The following is a 12,753-nucleotide window of genomic DNA, read 5'->3' as shown; positions in this document are numbered from 1 at the left end:
TATCCTGTTGCTGCCACTTCATCCGCTCGAAACCGGAAACGTCCATCAACGATTTTCATTACGGTCATAATTACCATTCTCGCTTAAGTCGACCGACATCGATCACGTTTTATTATTTTATTGGTGTAACAAATTGTTATTTTTCCCGGTTAATTTATTAATGGGGGTGATGCAGCACCAACTAAAAATACATCGGAGAACTTAATTTATTCAGGGTGGAGGCACGCAACCCATGTTAATTAAAACCCGGATCACCTTTTATCATTTCTGTAAATGGCGCCTGATCGATTATTAGCCGTTGTTCGATTCAAGGGTGTCGAACAAGGACCTCGTCCACGCTTCGTTCCGCGTTTGATCGACGAATTGTTGTCCTGCGAATGTCCGCGGGGTGGGTCGTGCAAATCGGGGTAAAAGAGCAAGAACGCGGCCTCAACCCCCGTTCCCAAGCCGTTCAACTCGGGTCCGCTCGTCAAAAGTACGACTGAGGAATTGCATTAGACTTTGAAATTTTCGCGGAACCCTTTCCTTTCATGGTGAAAATGGAAGCAGTGCTAACGTCGCGTTTTCCACAAACAGAAGGGAAATTAACATGCGAGAGCCTATCTGGGCGGCCATCGTTCGTTTTTCACGTTTTCAGGAAAACGCTGAAACGGGGACACGATGGAGGTGGAGCTTCGCCGTCGAGTTTTATGTGGAGCAATTGCGGCGAATCTTTTTTGACAGTTGCCACCCTTAACTTATTAATAGGAGAGCTTAATTAAAACTTTCGTAATTGTGACGATCCTGTTGGTCGGACCAACTTTTAGATTCTCGGGGCGTAATTATGATCATTTCAAGCGGATCCACCACCTGAAAGCACTAACTGACATTCGATCAAGAAGCTAAGCAGTGCCGGGTAGGGTCACTTTTGGATCGGTGGCACCAGAGAAATCGCGTTTTTTTCTAGTAAAACAATATCTGGAGTGACTTTCTTGATGTCTTCAAGTCTTGGACCATGCACAATAATATAGAGTGGGCACCGAATGGGATTATGTACTTGGTACGGTAATTCTTTTAATAGCTCGAAAGATTAGAAGATGTGAAATAAATCTTTTTACATTAAGAGTAAAAACATTCACTTCGAATCCGATTACAGCCTCATAAATCCACCAACAGACGTCCAACCCCGAAGCGGAAGCGGTCCAAAGAGGAATATTCACGAATTCCTGTGATGCACCCGTTGCACTCGCAGTCTCCAATTTCATTCGCCAAGATTTACTCCATCCCCACGATCAATTTACGTTGCACACGGACGATCATCCCTACCAAATCTCTAACGGCTTTCGGACACCAACCAACATGTCCACTAATTGCAAATGTATTGACCCTCGTCTTAACTCAGTTTGTAAAGCCCTCGCCCCCCCTCCAGCTAATTCGATCAGCGCAATAGTTTGTTAATTAATGAAGTCGCATTTGCGACGAGAACAATCGTTATTAAATTATTCGTCGAGTTCCGGCACAAATCCTAAACACGGCCAAATTAAAAAGTTTCGCTTGGGAAAGATGTAGATGCGGATCTACGGCTAAGTCATCACAGTTAAGGAAGTTTTAATTAAAGTTTATTGTCGAGGGGGCAAACTGAGCGATTGCAGGTGCATCCAGTCTATGCACCGGCGTTTATACAACTCACATTTGTAGTGAGTATAGTGTAGACTTTTATTTAGTTTTTTTTTAATAAATGTTTTATTTGCCCCCGAGGTTTCGGATTCCTGATTAAAAACACCAAAATAACAATTTCAAAAATTAACATTTTTCCTATCCCGCTCACCTTTCTTTTTCTATTTTTTCCCTCCTATTCCATATCTCTTTCATCCATCTTATCTCCCTTACGTCTTCATTAAGTATTTCTCCCCTTTCCTTTCTCTCCCTCTCTCTCATTTCGCTACATCCATTCCACATGTTCTCAATTGTATTTCTTTCCTTATACTATACTAGCTTTTACCCGCGGCTTTGCCCGCAAATTTCAGAATGTTTTAAAATTATGTTTCTACTTTCATGTATTGCTATAAACGCAATAATTTCAATATAAAGTTTGTCTTTTTAGGAAGAATAATTAAAACTTTACTGTAGACTACTTTCTTCTTCGACTATATAAACAAAAAGATCAATACGATAAGAAACTAACACTATAATTACTTACCAATTCCTGAAAATACGCCAACATAACACTTTTATTTTCAGTTGTAACCTTATTTAGATCTTCCTATTGTTTGATTATCTCGTTTGATTTCAGATACCTGCCTTTTGATTTTTCCGTTATTAAGCTATTTGAAGCTTGTTCTGCTTCATTTAAGACATCTTCCGGTAAAACACAATCATTCAAACACATTTTGCGAAATTGCTACTTTTATAAACAACCAAATGTAACTATGACACCTGAACATATCATGCAAACGCGATTTCCAACTCGAATAAAATTTTTTGTGCTTAACAAGCTTAAAAATGATAATAGGGGTTGCTTTTTGTGAGTGTCAAGCGGCGAAGGTGACGATATACTCAGAGGATGAAATAGGGGTGAAGCGGCGAAGGTGAGGGTATTTCCAACTCGAAAAAACTGTCTTTTTTTCTTAACAGGGTTGAAAATGGTAGTAGGGGTTGGTTTTTGTAAAATTAAAGTAGACAGTAATTTTCTTCTTGTTTTGAAGATCAAGTGTACAAAATTTCATCAAGTTCGGAGTAAAACTGTAGATTTGCATACAAAATATACAAACAGACATTCAGTTTTATTTATATAGATTCTGCAACTTTTTTCCTCTTCTTCCATACAATGCCTGCTTTCTCTCTCCTCGTTCCCACGTCTAAATCTCGCCATCATTTTTCTTTCACTTGCACTCTCTCTCCCCAGGTACCCCGGAATTTCCTCTAGCATACACCTTTCATACTTCCTGTTCTATCTGGATTCTTTGATTCTTTCCCTTCTTTCTTGCTTGTCTGTGTCTTTGTTTTTTCTTCACTGGCATACCCGTTTCTCTGATAGTATATTCCTCTCTCTTCTTCTTCTCTTTGTTGTTTTTTTTTCTCCAGCATTCCGTTAGTATCCTGCACTCTTCCCTTCCATCCATTTTGTCTTCAAACTTTGTCGATCTCTTTGCCGTTTTTCACCCTCAGCCTATTCCTCTTACACTCTTCCCTCACTATGTAACCTGGTGTTTCTCTGTCCACTCCTAGCACCCCTCTCAAATATTTTTCTTGCATTTTCTCTACCTCTTTTTGTTCCTTCCATCCCCAGATCTCTGTCCCCTACATCAATGTACTCTCTATCATGCTCTCAAATATCATCATTCTCCTTCTGATATTACGTCTCCACTGTCTCTCTCCTATGTCCCTTATCCGTGGCTCTTCCATTGAATGTGAAAGTATTTGAACTCGTTTAGGTGTTTTATTCACTTCCAGCTTTTTCTTCCTCAAACACTTTCCCAGGTTCTTCAATATTTCTTTCATTTCTCTTTCACTGTTACCAATTATCAAGTCGTCCGCAAACTACAAGCTCCAAATTTTCTCTCTAGCTACCACACTCCACCTTCTTGTGCTTGATTTAACATTTCGTCTATATCTGCCACATATATTGTAAATATCAGGAGGCTAAGGGAACAGCCCTGTTTCACTACCCTTATCGTCTCAAATTATTCACCTTCTTTCTCTCCCACCTTCACTTTCTTTTTTCTTCTTGCGTAGGTATATCTTCTCTTTCTTTTGTACCACCCATTCGCTTATTCATCTCTATCTCATACACTGAAACATTTTCTCTGTGTCTATCTTGTCAAACGCCGCATACATCCTCTCCCTTTCTTCTTTAATTCATTCTTTTTTAAATGATCAAGGGTGTGTACATTGTCCATACTAGGACAGTGGTCCGGTAGGACTCCCTTTTCCTCAATCTCTCTTTTCATCCTGTGATTAACAAAGTTATTCCGCGGTAGTTTTCCACTTCATTTTTCTCGCCCTTTTTGTAAATAAAGCAAATTACACCCTCTCTCCAGTCTACCGGGAATCCCTCTCCTCTTCATACTCCGTTAATTACTTCAACCACTCTCTCTACTATTCCTTCGGTCCTATACATCCATGCTTCATTCTTCCCTCCGTCCCTCCTCGGTGCCTTTCTCTTTTTCAGTTTCTTTATTTGTTTCTCCACTTCTTCTACTGTGATTTCTATTCCTTCCGGCGCCGTCTGCTTCTTCTTCATTTCGTTTCTGCCATTCATTTTTCCTTTACCCCTTCCAGAAATTTCATGAAATACTCTTCCCATTTTTGCATTGGTCTTTCCTCGCTCACTTATTCCTTTTTCTTTTTCTCTCTTCATTTTTCTCTGCTTCTTCTCCTCTCCACATCTCCCTTTGTAATTTCTTTTCGCTTCTTGAATCAAAGCTCCGCGAGGTTAAGATTTGGATGGGTGGCCTACCGACAGAAGAAGCAGAAGAACAAGTGTCGTGTCTCATTTTTATTTTTTTATGATAACGATGATAATTCTGACACACCCAACAGCGAGAATTGTTCAATACGGACAATTTTTTGACGTTAATTGGTACACATTTTGCAGTTTATTCTCCGCGCAGCGTGCAAGAAAAATGAACTTGAAGCGAACCCTCTTCAATTCTAATTTATTAAAACAGTAAATTGTACGACGCGAAACCGTCATATTTCATCCACCTCAGACAGGCAAAAAACACAAAAATGACAGGATTCGATTTATGCCCTGACCGATCACAGACAGAGATATTTTGCTTCGCGCCGTGCTCATTTGAATTTTTCTTCTGGTGACGTTCTTTTGAAATATGCGTTCCGGTCGGCCGCCTGAAATTATCCCGGCCATTGTTTCAGTCGGCACCGACCAGGTAAGAAAATAAATTTTTATTACGACGATGTGTCTCTAACGCGTGGCTCTTATGGGCGCTATTTTGGATCCTCGTGAAATTTATCGCCAATAACATTTTTATTATAGTGATATAGTGAAACGTACTGGGGCATAAAAAAACTGAAATTCACTCTGGAACTGTTCTGCATCGTTTACGTTTACGTAGTTGCGTGATTTTACATTCGCAGACAAAAAGAAAATGTTTCCTGGAGATCCAAAATGTGGCGGACGCCCCTGATAAAGAGTCTGCCAAGTTTCAATTCATTCACGTTATCGATACAAAATAAATGGGGTCGACTCCCGAGAGGGTGTTATTGATACAAGCACAAGTCTAACGCCCTTGTACAACCCTTGTTTGAGTTGTGATTGCTTTCGCGATTAAAAATTAATCCCCTGACCACCACCTTCACCCTTTCCTGACACTTTTCTCCCGTCCGGATTCTTGTACAAGTGATTTAAGACTTTTTTGATTCTTGCCTTAACTAAATTGGATTCAGGGCGTGGAAAAATGAGGGAATGATTACGGCAATTTGAGAATTCGACGATTCGACGTGGGATCAATTGTGGATTAATGTACAATCACCAATTTTCCATTTGCTCAATCGGGATTATAATAGGACATTATTCAGTTCTGTTTTATTTTCCCCTTCATTGGCGACACGACACAATCAAAACTGTATAGCGGAACACACAAAAGTGCAACAGGAATTTTTCATTTTACGCTAAATACCAGACTGATGAGTAGATATAGTGGCAAAATTGTTCACAGAAAAATTGACGTGCGATTGGCGACGCAACTGGACTGCGAGGCGGGGCTTATGTGTGCACAATACCAGATTGGTGGCAGTGCGAGTTACGATTGTTGGGAGGCGGGGCTTATAAGTGCGCAGCATATGGCTTAGTTCTAATTAAAGTGGACCATTTGACAATAGTAGATTAATATACAATCACTATTTTTTCATTTGCTCAGTCAGACATTATTCAGTTCTGTTTTATTGGAGACACGATACTATGAAAACTGTACAGCGGCTAAACTGCGAGGCGGGGCTTACGTATGCACAGTAATGGATTGGTCGTGACGCGATTTAGTAATTTGGGAGGCGGGGCTTGTAGGTCCATATTACCGGTTGGTTTTAAAAAGAAATTTCCCATATTTTTGGCGATTTTTGGTGCATTTAGGTACTAATGATTTTCACTTGGAGAATTCAGGTTCCATCCGTTGTAGATGAATACTTCAAAGGTCTCCAAATTTCGGAGTGTATTTACTCCAGTCCGTCACACAGAAGCGTGGGTTTCGCAGGAAATTTGTTTAGAAATTAATGAAACCCACGCACCATCGACCAAAAACGTTATCTTTGGGGCGTATTATTTTATGCGAATTATACGCGTAAGAGAAAACACGCAATTAATTAACTAATTAATTTATTCCTGTGAGACAAATAAAGAATAACAATGACGATAATGGAAGTAAACAACTAATAGCCATTCATTCATTAACGAAGAGCAAAAGCTCGCTTTTCCACCACACATCCACTAATTACTTAACTGAGTATTTCATCAATTAGAATTCGGTACGCGACACTCCTCGTCCCATTTTTCCCAACGTATCAAAAAACAAGATCGAATTAAGATAAAATGTTCTTCGGCGATATTCATAATTCACCGAGATTGTCTGGTTGTCATTTCGGAATTAAACCGGCAAAAAGCACATCAGCTTCCGTTAACTATCAGATTTAGTTTCGTGGATCATTAACTAGCGTCGAACGGAGTTTGTGCTTTTTTCTTCTGCCATAAAAAGCGCCTGATGGGCTTTTCCACGTCGCAATGCATCTAATTTTTCCGCATCTGTTTATGTTTCCACGGCTAAGTCGCTACAATGCAATAATTCTTATCGGGTCCTGGCGCTTTCCTATTTTAGAAAACGCCACCACAGGCAGGGACATCAGCAGTTATTTTCCTATTATTACCCTCAGGAGGCCATGAAATATATTTTCCTGCAGGAGGATATTTTCTCAGATAAATATTGTATATATTATTTATAATAATTATTAAATAAGTAGGCAGGGAATGGACGAGAAAAATGTCAATTCTAGAATAATGATAATAGGGATAGAGTGAAATGTAATTTTCATCGGTGAGAGGAGTTTGCGTATTTTTTGTCGGGTGTATTTTTACGCTCGGGTAATTTTTACTAGAGCGAGATCCAACAGTTTGTGTAAATCCCTCGGGATACTTTAAAAATTATTTTTAGAGCGATTTTTAATGACCGATCCGTCCGAAGTAAATATTAGGTGTACAATAAATTTGCATTTAATAACAGGAAGCAAATCGTTTTAAAATGAATTTTTTGCTAATCGACTCCGAAAGCAGGCTGCTTAGCGGATCCGGACAAGTTTTCCCGGCGGAGACCTGCCGGAAAAGTGTCAAATGGAAAATCGAACGTAAAGTGGTCATCCTCATTATCGAAATATTACCTTTTGGGAGCTCCGCACCAAATTACATTCCGGTTTGTCGTTGTCGACTGTCCTAATAATAACCGAGATGGACTCTTTAGAAAACTCGACGAAATTTGATTTAGACGCCGTCAGCAATAAATTGTGAGGTATTAAAATTTCTGAAAAGTGTTAATCGGATAATTCTTGATGCTTACACGAAAACGTGAACTCGTTGATTGGTGCAATAAAAATTAGATTATGTGGAGTGTCACAAACTACAAATTTATGTCATACAAGAAAAAAACAAACAAAACTTTTAGGAATAGATTATTATCATGAAAACAAATTTTGTTAAAGGTTAATGGTGTTGACACTAAGTTATAATTTGGTGTATATCACGACTCTATTATTATCGAAGTGTATAAAGTGCTGCAATTAGAACTAGAAATATTTAGGAAATGCCAAAGCACTAACTAGTTGGACTGTGAAAGGAGTTAATAAAAAGAACTTTTCTGTTCTTTTCCTAAAGGACTTTTGTTATTTTTTTTTAATTTTGCGAAAATAGTTATTTGTGAATCAAGGCCGCCAAAAAGTGCATCTTTTTTGTCTGAGTTTGAGTTTTCTGGCCGAGGCGCAGCCGAGGCTGGAAAACAGGCGAGTACATACATAAAGCACTTTTTGGCAAAGAGGTCCGCATTAAATTTTTAGGCGACCGCACGAACTACCAACCAAATGATATCATTGGAAAAATTACAAATTTATTTTGTATGTATCTACTTTTTTCAAATACATAGATAAATTTATTAATATACATTAACAAATTTTTTTTTAGTGTTTGTTATCAGCTTCCCAACAAAACTAGAAATTTACTATTTGCAATAGAATTACTTATTTACATCATTCATGGTGACAGGACAATTATCGCTTTTGTTGGTTTCGTACTAACTTACTCAACAGACCAACAGATGGAGCTACGGTCAGCGTCCAAAAAAGTGCGTCCGAAAAAGAGTTGCTTTTCGTCCAAGTACGTAAAATTACCGTTTTCATTTAGGGTGCCTAAAAAATTGTTTTTACAATAATAAAAATATTGACGTCTAGAGGAATTTGTTGTTACTTGATCGAATTATCGGTTATGATAAGAAAATCTGACCTCGATGCCGTGCTCCTTTTATAATAATAATAATACATAACATTTATTTAATAAAATTCAATTTTATTTAATTAATTCTTGTTATCCTTAACTGCTCATTATCAACACATAAATGTCTTAGTTGTATGTTTTATTTAATTTTGAAACAAATTTTATTCCTTGTAAATCCCTCAAATAGAATACGTTTCCACTCTTCCTGCCCCGATCTGCATTAACAAACAAAAACACACAACCGGGGAGAATTTAGCGTGATGAGCCTTCATCCCCCGACAAAAAAATATTTTTACGGCAACAAATTCAAGCCGAATCCTGAAAACACTTTTATAGATTGTCCCACTCAAGACAAACAATTTTTTCCCATCCGGTCGGTTTTTCCTTCCTGAGAGGCCTACCGAAATCAAAACAGAGATCCTTTGATACGGCAGTGGCCACGGGCGCAACTCGTAAAGGGAGGCGGCGGCGGTTTATTTTTTGACGTGTGGTTAAAAGGGCGGCGACTCTAATATATGTAAATTTTCAGTGCGAACCCGGGCTGGGGGCGAGCGTCATGTATAATCTGCTTTACAACCAGCCCCAGAAGCTGATGTTACTTGCCGGATGCAGCACCGTTTGCACCACCGTGGCGGAGGCGGCCAAAATGTGGAACCTGATTGTGGTGAGTAGACGACGATTTAGTTGTGGCGGTTAGGTGATGGGGGTGGTTGCGCGGAAAGCAGGATGGGTATGATGGGTTTCTTAAATAGGGTGTTATTTGACCAAAAAAAATCTGCTATTCGGAATATGGAGAAGGTTTCTTCAAAACGGGTCAAAGCCAAAACATAATATATGTTGAAGAAATCATGAAGATAATTTAATTGAAAAACTACCAGAAGAAAATGGAAGGAATGACAAAGTCAAAATTTTTGACTAGTTTTTCTGATGTTGTTTCTGATGTTGTTCAAATGGCTAAATTTAAAAAAATAGATTCTCTATAACGAGTCAAAATAGAAGAATTGTTGCTAGGGCAACTAGAAGTACCTAAAGATTTCCCTGGTGACTGGATTAAAAGACAAGAAGAAAATACAGAAAGTGAAGATATTTTTGAAAGATTCCTTCACAGTATTTTATTTTTGGTTTATCTGCCAAGAAGACAATACTGTCTGGTTACAGTGCGATAAAAAAATTCAAAGTAGGTTATGAACAATGAAACGTATGTCTTAGGTAATTTCTTTCTTTGCCTTGTGACTATAACCCTTCGACTGGATCTGGAAGTAGTTGCTTCCATAATTTCCCTCGCAATATCTATTACTTCGGATTCATTTTCTCATTCAACAATTTGCCTTGCAGCTTGGTGAACGTCGTCATAAGAATGGTCGACTGTTCGAATAACTTCAGTAATTTGCCAATTGCAAAATTGGTTCGCGTCAACACCACTTGGGCAGCAAACGACGAAAGAATTGTATCATCGCTCTTTGAAAACTATCACGACCCCGTGAAAACTCTCCCCTGGGACATTTTTTCTCTTGTATGAAATATCGAAAGAAATTTCTCTCGGTTATCTAAATCTTTTTTAAACTGTGTCCAAGGGATTATTTATGACCATTATAATTCGGAGATATCTGGGCCCCGTTTATTGTACAGTTCGAACCCGACGCCCTTTCAAAAACACACTCGACTAGAGCCTTTGGAGAGGTGCGCCGATAATCCCTCGAAGTAATGAACCGAACAGCAACCGAAGATGGAATTCGGGTTATGAATCCGGGAGCAAACGGGAATCGATAAACGGCCAGTGCAACAAAATGGAAATTCTTCGCACACTCCCTCGACGTCCTCCAACTTCTCGTCAAAGAAAAGAGAGGAAAAGCGCCAAGAATGAAAAGATTTTTTTTTCGAAAATGTACACTCGTCAGTTCAAAAACGAACGAGTTAAATTTAAATTATACAACACTCCACCTCACCACAAGTTTAATTCAAGAACCAACTTCGTTGTTGGTTAACGAAGAAGACGTTTTCGCAAACAGACCAAAATTATTCAGCTCCTTTTAGCTTTATTTAATCACAAGCGTATCTCCTGTTTCGACTTAAACAAGTCCTTCTCGTCCTTATTTACATAGTGATGCTATTAACTCAGCACTACAGCGAAGAGGAGTATCGAACGCACCTGTTCCTGTCCGCGGCCTGAATGCCGCGCCACCGACCGAATCGAACCGACAATAAATCGGCGAAAGCCGGTCAATGTATCGTGCAAAGGCTTGACGAAGCAATTTTTATCGACACCAAGGCAAACCGTCCTATTTTGATGGTTCCGGAAAGAATTTCAGTTATTGATTTGACGGAGCGCGAGTCGGGAGTGGAAGGACTCTCCACGTTGTCCTCATCTGGGATTCAGTTTGTTTTGCTTTAGTCGGAGATGCATTACCCAAAATTTAATCTTATTGTTGATAATTTATTCATCAGGCGAAAAAAATATGTCCATGTAGGAGACAATCACGTCAGGACGAATTTCTTGTCCAGGACGACGGTCCAACTTCCAGCTTCGCGTTTCAAGATTTTATCAGGATAAGCTTCCAGGAATCCGGGAAGTATCAAATTATGTTGGATCCTGATGTGTGTCGTGTCTCCTTTGAATATTTGTTTGGAAGGATCATTTCGTTATTTCTCTGGGAAGAACGTGACGTCTGAGTCGAAACCCTCTGCAGCGCCATCCCGGAAAATGATCGAACATCTTTACGTGTTTTATGTGCGCTAATGAACACAATGAAGGGGTCGTGCATGAATCTTTTCATCTGAAGGGCACCACCCAATTTGGCTGCTCCGTTCCATCTCCGAGTGTTATTTTATTTGAAGTCGTCGCAGGAATTAATTTCGAGTCTTGACGAGATTCGACAAAAATTGAATTATTCCGCGCCGAGAATATCGCTCCGGGTTGGAGTAAACGAGGAAAAAAAATGTAATTACTACAGAAATTACCTTACGGATTGTGAATCGGCTCGAACAGAGTCTTTGTCCCATCATTTCAATAAATTCGAGTAAATTGTCTCGGAGCCGGTCCGAAGTTCTTCTAATGCACCCTTTCAGTTTTACGAAGCTCCACGAGGTCAGGTCTTAATGCAATTTCGAAAGCTTTCAGCAGAATCAATAACTTGCTCAAACACACTTTTAAATGCATACAAATCAAGTCCTTTCAGGATATTGGAAAGGCTAATGTATTTAACTATTTCGAAATGCGACTAGTTTAGCAATCATCAAGAAGGCATTTGCTTGACGTGAAGATTTTTCTCCAGGATTTTCTCTCTGATAGGTATAACTCTTCTGTTAAGCAATAAAGTGTATTACTATTATTATTATTTTCTTTATTTTTCTCTGTAACCTTCCAAATAGCGCATTATTATTGCACTGCAAGCAAATTGAGTAATACACAGTATTATTATTATTATTATTATTACTATTTTCTTGTTTTTTTGCTTCCTTTCAAATTGAACAATAGAATACTATTATTTTCTTCCTTTTTCTTGGTGTCTTTGCAGAGGGCGAATTGTCATTAATTAATATTATTATGTATTATTAAACTGCAAGAAAATTGAGCAATAATTAGTTATTTGTGTGTCAAGGCCAAAAAGTGGATCTTTTTCGTCCGAGTCTGAGTATTTTGGCCGAGGCGCAGCCGAGGTTGCAAAACAGGTAAGGACAAAAGGCAATTTTTGGCGGAGGTGCATATTAAATTTTTTTAGCGAATGCGAAATACAAAGCAAAATACGTCATTGGAAAAATTACAAATTTATTTTGTATCTATCTTTTTCAAATAGATAAATTTATTAATACATACATATTAACAATTTTTTTTAGAGTATTTTTTATCAGCTTACCTCAACAAAACTAGAAATTTACTATTTGCAATGGAATTACTTATTTACATAATTTATGGTGACAGGACAATTATTGGTTTTGTCAGTTTCGTTGGTAACTTACTACACAGACCAACAGATGGCGCTACGGTCAGCGTCCGAAAAAAGCTTACTTTTCGTCGGCTTGTGAGTGTACATAAAATTACCGTTTTCATTAAGGGTGCCTAAAAAGAGTATTATTATTAAATTTCAAGAAAAAACCGTAAATTATTATTTTCTTCTTTTTTTTAAGACCTTGCAGAGACACAAAAAAAAATTTACTTCCGAAAGATTCTCAGAATTATTATTATTTTCTTCGTTTTTGTCTGTATCCTTGCAGACAGCGCATTATTGTTATTATTGTTAAAGTCAAATTTGAAATCTTGTAAATTATCTTGGTGCTCGACTCTACCA

The 12,753-nt window shown here is 38.4% G+C and overlaps 1 protein-coding gene across 3 annotated transcripts in view; it reads left to right on the top strand.

Annotated features, from left to right (window-relative positions):
* Positions 1-12,753, top strand: part of GABA-B-R1 (gamma-aminobutyric acid type B receptor subunit 1) — a 178,191-nt gene that overhangs the window by 106,304 nt on the left and 59,134 nt on the right. For all 3 annotated transcript variants that reach the window (XM_069056201.1, XM_069056200.1, XM_069056199.1), the window contains exon 3: positions 8,997-9,131. In XM_069056201.1, coding sequence (XP_068912302.1) covers positions 8,997-9,131 — 135 coding nt within the window. The remainder of the gene's footprint in view (positions 1-8,996; positions 9,132-12,753) is intronic.

The sequence above is a fragment of the Tenebrio molitor genome, chromosome 8, assembly GCF_963966145.1.
Source record: "Tenebrio molitor chromosome 8, icTenMoli1.1, whole genome shotgun sequence".
Classification (NCBI taxonomy): domain Eukaryota; kingdom Metazoa; phylum Arthropoda; class Insecta; order Coleoptera; family Tenebrionidae; genus Tenebrio; species Tenebrio molitor.
Note: the sequence above shows the minus strand (reverse complement) of the source record. Positions and strands in the feature narration are given on the sequence as shown.